This window comes from Carcharhinus amblyrhynchos, chromosome 7, assembly GCF_965287045.1.
Source record: "Carcharhinus amblyrhynchos chromosome 7, sCarAmb.v2.hapA, whole genome shotgun sequence".
Taxonomy (NCBI): domain Eukaryota; kingdom Metazoa; phylum Chordata; class Chondrichthyes; order Carcharhiniformes; family Carcharhinidae; genus Carcharhinus; species Carcharhinus amblyrhynchos.
Genome location: NC_137330.1, coordinates 102,510,665 through 102,529,885, shown reverse-complemented (window position 1 = coordinate 102,529,885; position 19,221 = coordinate 102,510,665). Strand labels below are relative to the sequence as shown.

General features: G+C 42.4%; 1 protein-coding gene across 11 annotated transcripts in view; it reads right to left on the bottom strand.

Moving 5' to 3' along the window:
• sobpa (sine oculis binding protein homolog (Drosophila) a) overlaps positions 1-19,221 on the bottom strand; it is a 327,837-nt gene that overhangs the window by 29,594 nt on the left and 279,022 nt on the right. For 9 of the 11 annotated variants that reach the window (XM_080192848.1, XM_080192850.1, XM_080192852.1 and 6 more), the window contains one exon: positions 3,398-5,382. In XM_080192848.1, coding sequence (XP_080048974.1) covers positions 3,400-5,382 — 1,983 coding nt within the window. In that variant the 3' untranslated portion in view covers positions 3,398-3,399. Of the gene's footprint in view, positions 1-1,450; positions 5,383-19,221 lie in introns of all 11 variants that reach the window. The other 2 variants (XR_013887035.1, XM_080192849.1) reach the window with 2 other exon arrangements.

Genomic DNA, 19,221 nt, shown 5'->3' with positions numbered 1-19,221 from the left:
TTGAATGTCAAGGGGCCATAGTTAGAGTGTCTCTTATTGGTGATGGCCATTGCCTGGCATTTGTGTGGTGCGAATGTTACTTGCCACATTTCAGCCCAAGCTTGGATATTGTTCAGATCTTGTTTCATATGCACATGGACTGCTTCAGTATCTGAGGAGTTGCGAATGGTGCTGAACATTGTGCAGTCATCGGTAAACATCCATACTTCTGACCTTATGATGGAGGGAAGACCATTGATGAAGCAGCTGAAGATAGTGGGACCTAGGACACTGCCCCGAGGGACTCTTGCATAAATATCCTGGAACTGAGATGATTGACCCTTCACAATCACAACCATCTTCTTATGTACCAGGTATGACTCCAACCAGCGGAGAGTGTGCCCCCGATACCCATTGATTCCAGTTTTGCTAGGGCTCCTTGATGTCACACACAGTCGAATGTGCCTTGATGTCAAGGGCTGTCACTCTCACCTCACCTCTGGAATTCAGCTCTTTTGCCCATGTTTGAAATAAGGCTGTATTAAGGTCATGAGGTTTATGTATACTTCAGTGCCTGTAATGTAGGAATGCTGTACTGGCTAATAATTTTAATATAATTTTAATGCAACATTACCCTTCCTTTAATATCCTGCTACCAATTCCCTGTTATCTGCTTACATGTTTTTAAACTTGATTACTTAGTCTACATATGAATTTTTCAATGCAAGTTACTTTAGCTTTCTGGCTGCAAATACTGTTCTTGAACAAAATACCATTATTATTAAAGTTGTAATGAATTAAAACATTCCTATAGTTTGCAGTCTACTCTTCTTAATACAAAGTTGTTTAGTCCAAATTATCTAAATTTTTAGCAATAAATTTCTACCATATCTTGTTATTCATGCCATATAATTAAAGACATTGGATGATTCAAATTATTTAAGTATAAAAACTTTAAGTTCAAATGTAGATGTTACTAATGTTTGAGCCTGAATTACAGCCCATTGTGTAAAAGTTTCACTGAATTTAGCATTGGACACAACATTGCAATGCTTTTGTCGATCTTTTGGATAATGGTTTTGTAATTTATTCTAATACTACACCACAATTAGGTTCTCTGCTGAAAACATTGGTAATGAATTCAATATGAAGAAATTCAAAAGGTTTGCAATCAGAGCCCATCTAGTTTGTACCAGAAGAACAGGTCAGCTAATGATACATTTATTTTATTCCATATTCCCCCACTGTACATTTTATTCAGTTATGGGGCTAGAACAACCTCCCTACCCTCAGCCTGTGCAGTTCCTATCATAATGCTTAAGTTTTTACTGTAATTTTTCATAGTTTCTTTTCTGGCCCTACTAATATTCTCTTGCCAAAGTCCCTTCACAAGCCACAAAATTCTGCAAACTGAACAGCAGATAGGATCGCATTTTCATTCTACTTTCCATTCCACTTTCCTTCTCTTCACCTTGAGCCAAGTCCCTTTGTCCCTCCATTCCACAAAGCATGGTCCAGTCCCTCAATGCTCCAGGATCTTGGTAGCTATGTTGATACAGAAGGTTGTTTATGCAAAATCATTATTGTAAAATTGTCGAATGTCAAAGCAATCGTCTTTGGAATTATATGCAGGAATACCAATAAAAACTGCAGTTACTTTAAAGTTGTCATTTCTATTATGCATCTGCCTTTTACATGGCACATTTCCTATCCATGAAGAGCAGTGAACACAATTTATTTACACTCAAATTATTCAGTGCACTCTTTAATCAATCTATACCAGCCAGTCAGTTTGCTCAGTTAATTATCCCTTCAGCCATACAATTCATTAGCCCAGATTTTGTGGTTGTAACGATGAGAAAACTACCAACATTCATTTCAATTGTAAAATTGACAGAAATTTTGGTGTCCACACAGTATTTCCAAGCTCCTCCCTTTCCTCACCATCCTGACTTGGCTCACTGTTCCTCACGGTCACTCCCTCCTGAAAAGCACTGTGTGTACACCTACACCAGCCAGACTGCAGTGATTCAAGAAAGCAGCTCACTACCATTTTTTCAAGGGCAACAAGGGATGGGCAATAAATATTTGCCTTGCCAGCAAAGCTTGCATTCCAGAAATTAATTTTTAAAAGGTGCACCGTTTAAGTGTTTGCTGCTGAACAACAGATTGATTTGACTGCAACTTCCAATTTTTACATTAATGGTCTCACCGCAAAAAGATTTGAAAAAAAAATGCCTTGCCAAATGTGATGTAACTGGGTTTTAGCAGCATTTTAAGTCATGATTATTGATGATAAACTTTCTTAAAGGTTTATTTATCAGTGTCACAAGTAGCCTTAAATCTCCACTGCAATGACGTTACTGTGAAAATATCCTTGTTGTTACACTTCAGCACCCATTCGGGTACACTGAGGAAGGATTTAACATGGTCAACCCACCTAACCAACATGTCTTTCAGACTGTGGGAGGAAACCAGAGCACCCAGAGCTAACCCATGCAGACACAGGGAGAATGTGCAAACTCTGCACATTAACCCAACTGGGAAATCAAACTCAGATCCCTGGCACCATGAGGCAGCAGTGCTTACCACTGTGCTACCATGCCACCCTCTCTGGCTCTGTAAAACTAATTTTACATATGTGGAATGTCAAATTCCTCCAAGATGGTGCAAAATTCTATAGATTCCAGAAACTTTTTAAAAAAATTCATAATATTTCAGCTTCTAGCTTAATCTCTATTTACATGTCCCAATATTTATTACATTCACTATAAAATCATTAAAGGGTGAAGGACAAACAGTGCTTTTTAACATCCTGACTTGCTGTCTGTGAGAATTCTTGGACGTGATTGGCTGCAAACAAGAAATCCCCTAAAACTGGTGCTGGAATAAAATTAAAAACTGGGGAATCCATCACTAGATCTTTGTGGGCAGCCTTTTTTGAAATCATTATATCATGGAAGTCATCTAAACATATACTTGATTATTCCTTGTTACTTTTCACTATAAACTGAATTGTTACCACATTTTGCCAGATGAATAAGAGAGGTTTGTTTTCAATTCTGAGCTTAAAAGTGAAAAGTGAAAATTGACACGAAACTTATGACTAATTAGTGTACCCATCAGAGTGCAGTATCTGCTTTGTCATTGCTTAAGTCATACAGTTTTGGATCCCTTGACATTAGCGCCAGCAATCTATCCGATTAACTCCAGAAACCAGTGCCAATTTGAATGGATAAAGCCTCATTGGAGAAAAAGTGCCGTGTTAATTGGTCCAAGACATTTTTTTTAAAAATATTACAATTAACGATTTTTTGAAATGCTCATTGTCATAATAGTGAAATATGACTCTGGGTGTCTTCTTTTGTATTCTAAATGTGTTGCCTTCAGGTTTTTGTAAACGCATTTCAAAACAAACCTTTACTTGTTCTGGTTTCGAATCCGGAGACATCGGCGTTTCAGTGGCGGCTCACTGTCCTCGGGCCCTGTGTTGAGTACTGGCGTTGAGGTTATGCAGGGTGCTATGGCAGTCTTTTCAGTCGCTTTTGGCACAGGCTGAATCAAGCAGCCCGACTTGGGTACTACTCTCAAGGCATATGCATGGTCCTCATCTGCAGGATTATGATTTACATCCTGCTTGTCCACCCCACCCAGGGGTGACTCAATTGAGGCCTTCTTACCTGCCTCTAACTCCAGTTGACAGTTTGGTGTGCAGTTGTTTTCTTTGACTGACTCCAGCTCGCTGACTGCGATCTCGTCCTGTTGCTGCTCCTGCTGCTGTAGTTGTGGCTGCTGCTGCTGCTCTGGCTGTTGCTGCTGCTGCTCTGGTCTTTCGTCTGAGTGTGAACCATCCATATTTTTTGTGCCATTCATAACCAGATTACAAGGTGTTAAATCAGAGTCACCTCCTGAGCTTCCTGAATTTAGCTGGATAGTGCTGCAGTGGGAGGAATCACTACAAGATAACACCTTTGTTTCAATAAGGTTCAAATGAGGAAAATCCCTACAGTCAATACAGTTCCGTTTATCTGGACTAGAAACAGTCAAATCTACAACACTTCTACCTTCATTTTCAAGCTTCACAGAAGGATGTAAAGGCCTATGACCGATGTGATTAAGTCTGCTTCTATGGCTCATAGTCAAGTCTATGACTTCATCTTGTGGAAAGTCTACTGTATCAGAGTAAGAAAAATCACTTTTAATTGGACCATTAGGCTTGACAGTTAGATCGACAACCTCACTCCTGCTGGTGTCAAGAAGTATGGCTGGCTGGTTCAAAGAATGGCTTGAGCAGTTAGGTGAGGCTTTAATAGACTTGGAAGGCCTCTGCTGCCCATTGTCTGATGTCAATGAACTACTTGGCTTTTTAGTGTCATCTTCATCGTTAGATGTGCTTGGAATGAGACTCTCAGCGCTGCTGGAAATACCATTGGTAGACTTGGAGTCGAACACATGTGGAATTGGAATGGGGATCGGAATCGGCACAGGCAGTGGAACGATGACAGGATAGGGCACCAGAAGCGTTGGAGGGGGGACCAACGGAGCAAGTGATGGCACTCCAAAGTTTAAAAGGTGTGGGATGTGCATGTGGCCATTTGGCATCATATTAATAGGTGGGAAGGAAACATTAGGGAGGGGTGCTCCCGAGGGAAGTAACCCTTGATGATTCCCTGGCACTGTGGGCGCTGATGGGTGATGAAGATGTGGTGAGAGCATTGGCCTATGCATGGGGCTAGAATTAGGACCTAGAGTTCTGGAGCCACCTGATGGAGGACCAAGCCCTGAAATCATATGATTTGACAGAGGGCTATTAGGGCTTGGAGTGTGAGGCCCTCGGATAAATGGTGGACGAATCTGATGCATCATCTGCTGCTCCATGAATATTGGCAGAGGCACAGGACCTCGATTTGTCATTACCATAGACGGATTACCTGGAGGGACACCCACTGGAGGCACAATATTGGCTGGCTGTTGAAGCTGAATTGGTGCAATATTTGGACTTTCATTTGCAGCCACTGCCTTGGAGATTGGAGTGTGAATTTTGGCAGCAGAGCTACTGGCAGGATCAGATGGGGAGAGAGTAGCAGATACGGAAGGGATGGGGACTTGAGTCTGTGAGGAAGGTGCCACGGGAGATGGGGCCTTTCTCCTAGCATCTGTCAGTGGCATGTTCCAAGACTCTGGAGTCAGTAGTTGCACGCCTGTGTTATCAGATTTATTTTCCACTGGAGGGTGCCCAGTATTACACAAGCCAGCAGGAAGGTTGGCTTGCGTCTCTTTGTAAAAAATGTCCATTTTGTACTGATTGAGGCATTTTGCACTGCAGAATTGAAGCCGCCGTTCTCCATCTCCAAAGTCTAGGTACTCTTTTGTGTGCCGGATGTGCTTGCACCAGTCACATACCTGTGATTAGAACAATTGAGAGCACATTAGAAAGCATTGCCACTCCAAAACAAACATGAAGTTTGTTGAAAACAACTCAAGAAGATATATAATGTTATTTTGTCACCTGTGTAGTTTAAGTTAATCTTTTGAAGAGACTTTATCTATTTTTCACTGAAAAGAGTGAATTTTATATCCATCTAAATCAGATATCGCATGATGTTAACGTAAAATGGTTGACCCACAGACACATTTTTACTGGTGGGAACAAAGGCTTCTTTTCAACAGCAACAGTAACTAGCCTCACAACAGCAGGTTAAAGCCCAACAGGGGCTCATTTGGTAGCACAAGCTTTCGGAGTGCTGCTCCTTCATCAGGTGAGTAGGAGTTGGGTTCACAAACAGGGCATATATAGATACAAACTCAATTACAAGATAATGATTGGAATGCGAGTCTCAACAGGTAATCAAGTCTTTTGTTTATCTTGTAATTGAGTTTGTGTCTATATATGCCATGTTTGTGAACCCAATTCCCACTCACCTGATGAAGGAGCAGTGCTATGAAAGCTCATGCTACCAAATAAACCTGTTGGACTTTAACCTGGTGTTGTGAGACTTCTTATCGTGCTTACCGCAGTCCAACACCAAAATCTCAACTTAAACAACAATAGCTTGCATTGCTATTGCGTCCTTAAAGCACAGCACTTATAACTTTCCAACTGCATTGATGATGTTCTCTTGTTAGTTTTATAACTGGTAAACTGAGGCCACTGTTCCTAGCGAGGATAGGCCCACAGATCAGAAAGGATGGAAGCATTGATGTGGCTTGATTTTGAGAGGAGAGATGAGAAAGTGAACTGAACAGCAGTTGTACCAGGATGACCTCTTCCTTTCCCTGAACCCCATGGTCAGGATTTTATGGCCCCTCCACCCGCACCCCCCCGCCCCCCCAGCTCGGTGGGACATTACAGTCCTGCGGAAGTAAACAGCAAATTAAATGGCCCGCCGCAGTCCGCTGGAGGGATTGGAGATGACACACCATGGCGGGGCTGTAAAATCCTGGCCCATGTCTTACTATTGGAAATCAGGGATGAGGTGAGGCGTGGGTGAGGGGGAAGATGGAAATCTTATTACACCAATACCAACACTTACCTCGAACAGAAGCAAAATTACTCTCTACTATATTAGCAAGTCCTCTTTGTTGGTTTTAATTCCTCAGGCAATAACCTTGTATGTTGCCCTATTGCTTCAATGTCATTAGTCATCCTTTGCTACCACACCCCAGTGGACATTCTTTGGAAGGCAATCATGACTATAACATACCAGGCAGCAAGTTGAAGCAGGATCCTTGCTTGAGCTTCCTCTTCCTATCCCAAGTACACCATGAAATCAGAGTATCCTTATGCAGGTGTCACCTTCAGGGTGCACTTGCAATGCAAGCTTGCTTCCTATTTTGTTGGCTTTAACTTGGTTTTGACCCAATACTATGGGGCTGCTAGATAAACTAAATGTTAACAGCTGCCCTGAAATGGAAGAGATTCCCGGTCAGCTCTGTGATGGCCAGAGATTAGAACCTCTGCCATCACTACTGCAAGCTACTGAGTGGCTCTGAAGTAACAACATGGGGGGGGGGGGGGGGGGGGGGGGCCTACCAGTTGATTGGATTGGTGTTTACCACATGGGGTTAATCCACGTTTTGGCTGTGATGGATTCAGGATCTGTGTCCTTGCCCAACCCATAGTAAGGATCCCAGCACTGTGCATTGGACCTGCTTTGGACAGAGAATGCAAGAAACATCGAAACTAGGTGCAGGAGTAGGCCATGTGGCCCTTCGAGCCTGCTATGTCATTCAATATAATCACAGTGATCCTTTATCTCAACACCATACTCCCACACTCTCCCTGTATCTTTTGACACCTTTAGATTCTAGAAATCTAATTCCTTCCTAAAAATACTCAGTGATTTTGCCTCTACAGTGTTTTGTGGTAGAGAATTCCACAGGTTCACTCCTCTTTGAGTGAAGAAATTTCTCAAATAACCTACCCTGTATCCTGAGACTGTGACTCCTTGTTCTAGACTCTCCAGCCAGCAGAAACAACATCCCTGCACCCAGTCTGTGCAGCCCTGTCAGAATTGTGTATGTTTCAATTGCAACCCCTCTCATTCTTCTAAACTGCAGCTGACCTGACTCTAGAGCAAAGTGGAATGAGGTTTGCTCTTTCAGGGAGCCTCAGCAGGCTTGGCCTTCGTGTCATGTCAGATCCTGCTGAGAGAATCAGGTCATATTTACACCATCAATCTATTGTCACTGCAAGGTGAAACCAAGTTTCACTGATTCCAAAGTTATGGCATAATTGCACTTTCGAAGACACTTTTGAAGTTGTTCCCTCCAATGTGAAGAATGCATTGGGACAGGAATATATTTGACTTATGCATTATTGATCTGTAAATCCTAGTAAGGTCCTGCTTAATCCCCATTTCCTCATTTACCTCCTCAGTCAGGTGCAAGCTACTGAGTGGCTCTGAAGTAACAACATGGAATCGGTAGATTTTAATGAATGGAATCAGAGGTTACACAATTCTTCTGTGTCGCACATCCCACTTCACAAATACCTGCTGAGTTTGCACTACAGAAATACTTCATCGCAGGCTCTGGTAATATCATTACAGCTCACTTCTCAATATAGCTTTCAGTACAAACCAATCAATGTGTATGTTCAAATGGAGATGATTAGGGGCTTGGGTTTCATGATTCATGTTTTTTATTTATGTATTATTTCTCAGTGTAAATTGTTCTCATATTTCATGAGTCAGCTTGGAACGTACTCCTCTGCTGCTGTTAATCCAGATATGAATGATGGGAGGTGACGGGGTGTGGTAATGGGGCAGACAACTTCAGCTGCCTTGTAGACAATGTCAGGAACATGCTGGATGTGCCTTGTCATATAGGTTGTTCCTTTCTTTCTTCTTGCAATTAGATGTCACAACTTTAACTTGTTGTCTTGCCTTATGACCAAACTAAGACTGGTACTGAATAGCATAAATAATTGCACTTCGTTGTTCCCAAGGATTACCACAGTTTTCTAAGCTTGCAACCTTGGAACTATGAAAATTCAATAAAGAATGCACTCAGACTGTGTAAAATAAAGGTCCTGCCTCATTATTGGTTATACAGTGCATCAACCATGATTTATGAAGGAAGGAGCGACATCACCTTTGAGTCACACTTAAAACTCCTATCATTGTTTAATGCTTTGCAGGACATTGGTCTCCATAAATAGTTTGGCAAATAAATAAAACACCAGTCCACATAGCCCTTATTACCCAGTGATGTAGTAATGGACTAATCTTTCGTGAAACCATTGATATCCAAAACATTAGCCATCAGAAACTCGAGCCCATATTTGCTGTTGAATCATAGGACCCCTACAGTGCTGAAGGAGCCATTCGACCCGTCAAGTCTGCACCAACCGCAATCCCACCCAAGTCCTGTCCCCATAACCCCACATATCAAATCTGCTAATCTCCCTAATCTACACATCTTGGGACACTAAGGGATAATTTAGCATGGCTAATCAACCAAACCTGCCCATCTTTGGAATGTGGGAGGAAACCCACGCAGCCACAGGGAGAATATGCAACTCCACACAAACAAGCTGGGGATCGAACCCAGGTCCTCAGCACTGTGAGGCAACAATGCTAACCACTGTACCCACCATGCCACCCTAAAGCCTACTGCACCTGGTATTCCCAGGCAGTCTCCCATCCAAGTACTAACCAGGCCTGAATCTGCTTAGTTTCCGAGACTGGGCGTCTTCAGGCTAGTATGACCATAAGTTTTCAGGCTAGTATGGCCATAGTCAGTTGATAGCCGCTGTAAGTGAAAGCATGTTTAGCTGCACAAAATGAAGTATTCAATTAGGCAGTGCAATCTTAAAAAAGATTTGCGGGTGTCAAATTAATTTATGCTCACTTTCAACATGTATACACCCACTCTTATTGGCAGTATGTGGGGAGGGGGAAGGAGATTGACCTTAGGTTTACATAAGACGTAAAGACAGAACATTGCAGAAGGCCATTCAACCAATCTGAGCCCAGACACAGCGACAAAAACCTGCGGCTTCTTAATAACAACATCGAAGTTTCTTCAATGTTTTTCGGGTTTTAGCCTCCAGGATCGAAGATGGTTCTTGGCCACAAATGGGAATGGATACCATTTCATCCTGGCCTTGCACTGCTCTAAGGTAAGATTTATTAGTTCAGGTAGGCAATTTGAAAATCTCTCCTGGAGTCTTTTTATAAATTAACTAAGAAATCTAGAATCTTTGTCATGCCACTACCAAGCCAAATGGTGCCACTGACCACAACAGCTTAAAAAAAGACCTAAGATGCAATCTTACCGACTGTTCAGACCCCACTACTGATGCAGCAGGAATGGAGAATTTGATGCTCACCCAAATCCTCGTTCACCGCAGTGGGATCAGAAAATCCCACTGGCATAAGCAGCTGTAAGATTCCATTAGAATGGTTTTTGCCTGACCGTGTAGTAAATAAAACTTTTTGCGCCTATATTTCACTAGACAAAAAGTAAAGGGACTTATATTTGCTGTATAGAGTGGAATTCTATGGCCCTGTTGCAGTGGAGTCAGGACCGGAAAATATGGCGAGCCATTCAAAAGTCCACTGACTTTGGCAGGAATGGAAGATCACACCAGCGGGAGGAACTGTACAATTCCATCCCATAGAATCTCAAAATGAATGAAGTCAGTGCTACAGAAGGAAACACTTTTCTGGAGACATCAGAGTTCCCATTCAAGCAGTCCAAGATTAGGAAATAATGATGCTTCAGCAACTTTACACACCTACTGTGTTTTATATGCATAGTCCACCACACATCCACTTGATCTGGGCTTATGAATGGATAGCATCTCAGTAAGTTTCCCAACCACTTCTACCAATCTGCCCTAAGAGTCTGCATGGATCTACTTTAATGTGCACATATGCAGAAGAGGCACGTGCGCCTGAACTGCGTTGCTTTCTGAGCTTGCACTTGTTTGCTCCATTTGGCATCTGCTGGCATCTTGAGCACAGCTTTGGGCAGCTGACAATAATACGGTTACAAATCCCTATGTACTTGTCAACCCCTTGGTTACACCACCCCCTTGGACTAGGTCACACATGGCAATGTAGTGGGCCACATTGTCCATGGCTCGTACTGTTTCAGCACAGCCAGGGACTAGATTATAACTGCAATTAGGTACTTTTAGTAGGAAAGAAAGAACTGGGTATTCAACACTAATTCTAATGAAAGCATTCCACATTTTAACAATTTTTAAGTGCCTGAATAACACCTTAGTTCTTGCAGCGATCAATGTCAGCCTGTATATGCCCAAGTTACAAAGCGACCTTTCACTATTTATTCTCTCAAATACTTCCATGATTTTGATGAGGGGCTGACTGCTCCCAAAAAATGACTTTTCTCTAGTGGGAAAAGTGGTGAGAATTCCACTGGGTGGGTCAGCATGATCCAGATTGCAATTCACCACAACTGGTCATTTTTTGGGGAGATTCCCACTGCAGGATCAAATGACACCGATAACACCGGCTCCTCAGAGAATCCCATCTCAAAGATAATTTGAAGGTCTCCCTACCCCTCCCATGGATATTGCAGCCCTGTAGGCGTGATGAAATGAGGAACACCACCAACCCTTGACCCTGGAGGACTCTCGCCCCCCCACACATGCAGGCAGGAGGGTGGTTCAGTGAATACCAGGAGTTGGGTGATTCAGGCTAAAATCCAGAAATGCATATTTAAATACTGATCTCAATATGCTAATCTGGTGAACATCCAGCATTGTCATGGGGGGGTGGGATGTAGCATCTCAAAAGAGGTTTTCCTTGGCATGAATCGCATTTGGCCCATCTCATTATTTCATTAAAGGGTTTCATTAAAGGGAAGTCGTGTCTGACAAACTTACTGGAGTTCTATGAGGATGTGTCTAGGGCGGTGGATAGAGGAGAGCCGGTGGATGTGGTCTTTCTGGATTTTCAGAAGGCGTTTGATAAGGTACCTCACAAGAGGTTACTGCAGAAGGTCAGAGGACATGGAGTTGGGGGTAGGGTGTTAGCGTGGATAGAGGATTGGTTGTCAAATAGGAGGCAGAGAGTGGGGGTCAATGGGTGCTATTCGGATTGGCAGTTGGTGACTAGTGGGGTGCCCCAGGGGTCGGTGCTGGGGCCTCAGCTATTTACCATTTATATAGATGATCTGGAGGAGGGAACCGAGTGTAGGGTGTCGAAATTTGCTGATGACACCAAGATTGGGGGAAAGGCAAATTGTGCGGAGGGTGTGGAGAGTCTGCAGAAGGATCTAGATAGGCTGGGCGAATGGGCCAGGAAATGGCAAATGGAATTTAATGTTGGCAAGTGTGAGGTGGTCCACTTTGGTAGGAATAATGGTAGGAAGGACTATTACTTACGTGGCGAAAAACTGCAGCAGGCGATGGTGCAGAGGGACCTCGGGGTCCTTGTGCATGAGTCGCAAAAACCCAGCCTGCAGGTGCAGCAGGTGGTCAGGAAGGCGAATGGGATGCTGGCCTTCATTGCGAGGGGGATTGAATATAAAAGTAGGGAGGTCTTGCTGCAGCTGTATAGGGCATTGGTGAGGCCGCAGCTGGAGTACTGTGTGCAGTTTTGGGCGCCGCACCTGCGCAAGGATATTTTGGCCTTGGAGGGAGTGCAGAGGAGGTTTACTAGGCTGATACCGGAGTTGAGGGGGTTGAGCTATGAGGAGAGGCTGAATAAACTAGGCTTGTACTCGTTAGAGTTTAGAAGAATGAGGGGAGATCTCATTGAGACGTATAAGATGATGAATGGGATGGATAGGATAGAAGTGGAGAGACTCTTCCCGCTCAAAAAAGACAGTAGGACTAGGGGGCACAGCCTCAAGATAAAGGGGGGGCGGTTTAGAACGGAGTTGAGGAGGAACTTCTTCACTCAAAGGGTGGTGAATATCTGGAATTCTCTGCCCGTTGACGTGGTGGAGGCTGCCTCGCTAAATATTTTTAAGAAGCGGGTTGATGGGTTTTTGATAAGAGAGGGGATTCAGGGTTATGGGGAGAGGGCGGGAAAGTGGAACTGAGCCACGACAGATCAGCCATGATCTTATTGAATGGCGGGGCAGGCTCGAAGGGCCAGATGGCCTACTCCTGCTCCTATTTCTTATGTTTCTTATGTTTCATACAATTCTCCGGCCATACCGCATAATGCGATCTGTGCCAGAGCATGCGGGACCAGTGAATCACTTCCTCCATTTCTCTTAACTTTCTCCAGTAGAAGCCTTTCTGCATAATATACTTTCCAACTTGTTATATCATTAAGCTTTGTAAAACACCTCAACTAGAGTACTGTATCCAATTCATGGCACTGCATTTTTAAAAAAGTGTTGAAAAGATTCAGGAGAACGGTTCCTGGGATGATGGACTTCAGTTACTCTGGACAGATCGGAGAGTCTGGGGTGATTCTCCTTAGAGAAGAGAAGACTGAGAAGAGATTTGATAGTTGTATTCAAAATGAGGAGGAATCTAAGCAGCGCAAATAGAAGAATACATTCCACTTGGCGAAAAGGTAAAGAACCAGAGGACACTGATTTAAGCAAAAGAACCAAGGGCAGCACAAGCAAGACTTTTTATGCAGCATGTGCTGAGAACTTGAAATACACAGCTCAAGGGTGTGGAGGAGGCAGATCAAAAGGGAGCTGAATACATAGCTGAAGGAAATTAAATTACTGGCTGTAGGAAAGGATGGGGTGAATGGGACAAGCTGAGCTGCTCTTGCAGAGAGCTGACATGGAAATGATGGGGCGAATTGTCTCCTGTGCTGTAACCAGTCTATAGTTCCACTCATGCTTCCAGTTCTTAACATTTCCATAATTGTAGTATTCTTCCTATGATGGGGGTATCCAGAGTGTACACACTATTCCAACTGTTACTTAAAGATTATTTCATAGAATAGAATCCAGCAGTGCAGAAGGAGGCCATTCGGCACTAACCACAATCCCATCCAGGCCCTGTCCCCATAATCCCATGCATTTACCTTGCTAACACCTTGACACTAAGCAGCAATTTAGCATGGCCAATCCACCTAAGCTGCACATCTTTGGACTGTGGAAGGAAACCGGAGCACCAGAAGAAACCCACGCTGATACGGGGAGAATGTGCAAACGCCAGACAGACAGTGACCCAAGCCGGGAATCGAACTTGGGTCCCTGGCGCTGTGAGGCAGCAGTGCTGACCATTGTGCCACCATGCTGCCTTGAATGTCTTGTACATATTCAACATCATTTTGATTTTACATTTCAATGTTCAATGTTTAAGACATGGGATCTTAATTGCCTTTGATTTATCATGTACCTACACTCTGACATCTCTGATCCTTCACTATTATGAACATTTTCATGTACAGTTATTGTCACTGTCTCTCTCCCTCAGTTTACCCTCCTTCCACACTGTAATTGTCATTATTTCATTTCTCTATTTTAGTGCTCGGCAAAGATGTTGGTGCTGGGGAATGAAGCTTCTTCCTATCCTTTACATTGACCCTGCATCAGAATGGGTTATCAACCTGAAACTTTAACTCTACAGGGTACTGCCAGACCTGCTGAGTATTTCTAGCATTTTCTGCTTTTATTTCAGATTTCTAGCCTTCACGGTGTTTTTGCTTTTGCATTAGCTCTTTTCACTTCCTGGTTGCTGCAAGTGAGAATTCTGGAATCCTCAGTCTGCTGGAGGACTTCACTTCTCCTGGATACCAGAAATCTCCTGTAGCTGACACCAGAATAAAATTATGTCGTAATTGGGAAATCGATGCCACAGAGTCTGCTAAATTTTCTGAGCAGCTTTCTTATAGGTCAGAGGTGACTGCAAAATCCAGACTGATATGATTTCCTCAAAAATTCCAATTCATGTGATCAAACACAGCCTGTGCTTCACAGAACCGTGCTATCTATCTCTAACTAATCCACACAACATCTCTCAAGTGTGCAATAATTTAATCCTGGATGATGAATTCAAGATGATCATTCACAGCTACAGTAAAACCTATTGACCTGTGATTTCCTGACCTTTTCATTACCCTTTTCTTAAAGCAGGTTGAAATGTTTACTCCCTCCAATCTTTTGTCACAATTCCCATTCCACGTATAATTAGTGGTTCTTTCCTTCAGCCTCCTCATGGATCAGGTGCATTTTCTGTTCTTAGTCTCGTTAACTTTTAAAAATACAATCCTTTTGAATATTTATCCACAGTACTGGTATTTCCACATTCTCCTTGGATAATCTGAGGCAAAGTCATGTTAAAAATCTCTGATACTCATTCATTGCCTACCTTTTGAATGGACACACCCCTTCTTTGATCATTTCTTATTCCTTCTACTCTTGCAATATTGATTTATATTGATAAAGAGCCTTTTTCCTTTGTTCCTTCCAATAATCTGTTTTCTTTTGATGGCTATTACAACTCGTATCTTTTCCTGCATTATCATCTCAATATTTATCATGTATCTTTTGTTAAAATGGTATTTCAGTTCCAACAACTCCATACTTTTACTTTAATCAGATTAAACTGTGCCCTATTTGTGTCATTTCTAAGTACCTTCCACTTCTGGTCCACAGTACAATTGACAGTTTTGCTCAACCAATTAAACCTGAACAAATGAATTTTCAACAGTATGAAATTAACAAATGTCCAATCCAAAATCTCTATCTTAGAGACCTTATCTTTTTTCAATTTCAACCTAATTAGATCATGGTCAAAATTTCCCAACTGATTCTCTTTCCTGGTCTTACTTTGTTATGCAGAAACAGATCTTACCGTCTCGCATTTTGGACATGCAACTTATAAAGGAAACAATACCCAATGTATTCCGAGAATCCTCCTCATTTGGATCATTAAGTTAAGTTCTTATAACAGTCTATTTTAGGGTGGATGAACTACACATACCTACAAGTCTATTGCCAGTCTAACCCTCATCCTCCATTCTTTTCTTATTTGGTGGCCAACACGTACTCCGAATAAATGATCCTTTCTATCTCTCTCTCTCTTCAGGTGTTGGCAACCATGGACTGCCATATGTTGATGCCAATGTTATGCAATACCAAGCTCCTGCAGTGGTTTGCCATTGTCTTCTGCAACTGATCCCTTACTCTTTCTAAACTCAAGACAGGGAGACTCTATCAGAGGATCACTATCTTTAATTAACAAAGCCATCCTTCCTCCCTTTTTTCCGATTCTATCAAGAATGATTTTTGAAATGGAGGAATATTTCTCTGACTTTGTTTCTAATACTTTGCATGCTTGCATATAAACATTGCAGTCCCAACACACTGCTACTCCTCGATATTTTTTCGCTTCTATTATTTTCCTTCCTCGTACACCTATCACCGAAGTCCAGATGTGGAAACATTTCTTACATCTGTGATTTTACTTAAAACTCATGGTTTTCTGAAACCAGCTTCTCATCATATAAATTTCTCACTATACTAATTTTTAGTGTGTTACTGTAATAAGTAGGCTGAAAAGGATTTGAAAGTTCAAATGACCTGAAGCAACCTCAAGCCAACAATCCTTCAATGGTTAAAATGTAGCTAAGGTCCCATCCCGACAACTTTCTCATTCTATTAGCATCTTACACAACCTACTTAAATCCAATTAAATTGACACAGGTCGGCATAAACAAACAGTCAATACAAACACAAATATCACCTTTAAATCAACCAAACAAAAATCAGCTTCCAGCCACCAGTACTTTTGCACCAATGAATTTGTCAATCAGCACCAAGATACCGCCTAAAAAAAAACCCAGTTAGCCAGTCAAGAGATCTATTTGAGTACTTACCCACTCATTGACTGCAGTTCAGGTGAAACTACTCACTTGGCTGTTATTTCACACACTATTTTTGGTGTATCCAAATCATCACACAGCCGAAGTCATTGGGTGTACTCTTACCACCTGTTCATGTCATGTTCCTGCTGTGGCGGAGACGCAGATTTTGGCAACAAGCCAAATCTCCGTTCACTGCAGCCGGATATGAAACTTCCACTGGCGTGAACGGTGAGAGAATTCCGGCTATTGTCTTTACATAAAGAATTTTGAGGGTGGTTAATGGTACGGTCACTTTTGCAATTCAGGTTGTTTTCATTGCAGAAGTCAACAGTCAAGCATGCACTTTCTCTGAATTGAGACTTGATCTTATCAACGGCAATATGTGCTACAGGTCAAACAATGAACAGTTTGGATTTATGCTTTGGAAATAAAATGGGCCATGCATCATATCCTCCTGATCTTTCTACTGCTGCTTGTAGCTGCTCCTACCAGGAGATCTGCTGTTATGATATGTCACACTCGTCTGTCTTGTGCCATCCTCATACATTCACAGAGCTCCCCTGCAACCACCCTGATGTCAGTCCTCTAACCATGTCCAAGCTGACCCTTCTTTCTGCTGCCCTCCATTAGACCCTCTAGGAAAGATCTCTGCAGCATTTCAGAACTGTTCAGATGGCCGAAATACTGACAGTTTGTTTTCTAGGTGTCACTTTTTAAGAGTTCTTTTGTTCCTGCAATCTCAAAGACCTTTTCATTGCTCTTCTGGCATATGTATGGAATTTTAAATATAGGCTTAAAATCCACATTTCAAAGGCCTCTGCTTTCTCCCAGGCAACTCTGACAGATGGAAAATACACCACATTGACAAACAATGCAACTTAAGACTAAAACTATGAGTTCATGTTTAGATGTATGCAGTACTGACAGCAGCAAGCCAAATCAGCTCCCACTTCTCACTAACTAAAGCTAACTTTTAATGAATCAGGAGTTCTCTTCAATAATTTTTGAACAATGGATCATAATGAAAAACCTTTGTGCAAAAAAATCATCAGAGTCCCAAATCATACAGCAGTACAGAAAACTAGAGTGCACTCCTTCCACATGTCTCCTTCCTTTGCTGTCCAAGCAAGCACAATGATAAATAGGTAAACTTCCTTCCCAATCAGACAAAACTGTCTCTCTTTGGTTTACCATTTACAGTGACTTTTCAGTAGTAAAGTGAATTTGAAGATGTGGACAGCTTGAACACACACGATCCTGCCTTAGGATGCAATTCCTCTGCATGACTACCACCGAACATTAACATTACTCAGTCTGTTACATTGAATGACAAAGGTTTTAGGTCAATTTTTTTTGCTTGGGCTCTGGAAAGCCCACCCTGCACTCAGGAAAATCCACTTTGTGCTCTGTCACAACTTGTAAAATGCACATCTGAAACATGTGTGACTTTGCTCATTTCACACATGGTTAAGTTCACAGTGCATTTTGTAAGCCACGATGGAATGTGCGAGATGTGTGGATGTCGGGATGGGCAGTCAGAAAGTCCATCTTAATTCTCCAAGATAGCAGCCCAGTTCTCAACATTGTTTAAAGGCCCCCATAAACCTCACCCCTCTCAACGCTCCCCATCCACCGCCTATGCTACCTCTGTTCCCTCCATGCCCCCTCATATTCCCCATGTCACCCCATGCTTCCTCACATTCCCTCATGCAACCCATCTCCCTCACATTCCCCATGCCACCCCAAACCGCTGGTATGCCTACATACTGCCTCACATGCTATCCCATGACACCTCATATGCCCCCATGCCATGTGTCGCTTCACAGCACCAGGGACCCAGGTTCGACTCCTAGCTTGGGTCGCTGTTTGTGCAGAGTCTGTGGCTGTGTGGATTTACTCCACGTGCTCTGGTTTCTTCCCACTGTTGGGTGCTGGTTGGGTGCATTGGCCATGCTAAATTCTCCCTCAGTGTACCCGAACCAGTGCTGGAGTGTGGCGACCAGGGGATTTTCACAGTAACTTTATTGCAGTGTTAAGGTAAGCTGGCTTGTGACACTAATAAACAAACTTGAAATATATCCTCCATAGCCATTTACCCAGTACACACTACATACAATTCCCAGGAACCATGCAATGGCACTTAGAAACATTTTGAAATAATTGGAAAAAACGCTAAAAATCTAAGAAAATCTTGAATTCAAAATTACTATCAGTGGTACTGGATCAAAAAACCCAAGGCAGAGAAAGAAGTTATAACACTAGAAGTGTCTATTAGGTTTGTAAACAAATGCAAAACCACAAAGACATAACCTGCTATTTTAGGCTCCCAAAAGTTTCAATGGCTCTTGGATCAAAAGACAATCTATTAAACTGAAGCTTTTGAAACCCAGCCAAACATTCATAATGGCACAACTGTCACAACAAAAGCTTTCAGCTCTGTCTATTTCAATTTCAAGCAAAATGTCTCTCAATCAATGGAAAGGAAGCAGATGCAGAGCATTTTTTTCTTCTCAGCTGCAGAAGCAGGGTCCTTTTTTTTTAAAACAGATCTGCCACTTCAGTTAATTCAGAACACAAACCCTCACAGCAGAGAAAGCACTGGTATGTCTTCCATTGAAACTGTAATGCATGTAAACATTACACAATGCGGATCAATATAAGAGTCAGCTTATCTTTGCAGGTCAGATCCTTAAAATAAATAAACTGAATTACAAACACATCTACTTTACAGTACAGCACCTACTGATGACACTTGAAGATGTAAAATCATTTTACACTTACCTTTCAAAATGTTCCCAACTTCTCAGCAGGCCTGCCATTTTCTTCACAAACTCTCAAACCCGGCCTGCTTTTAATGGGTTTCTAAAACTCTGCAGCACTAGACAAAAATAACGTGTCTGAGGTATTCTGGTTTTCGTCACCCTTTCCAATGGGAGAACTGGACTTCAGCAGGGGTGAGTGTGTGTTTGGCATACTAGGC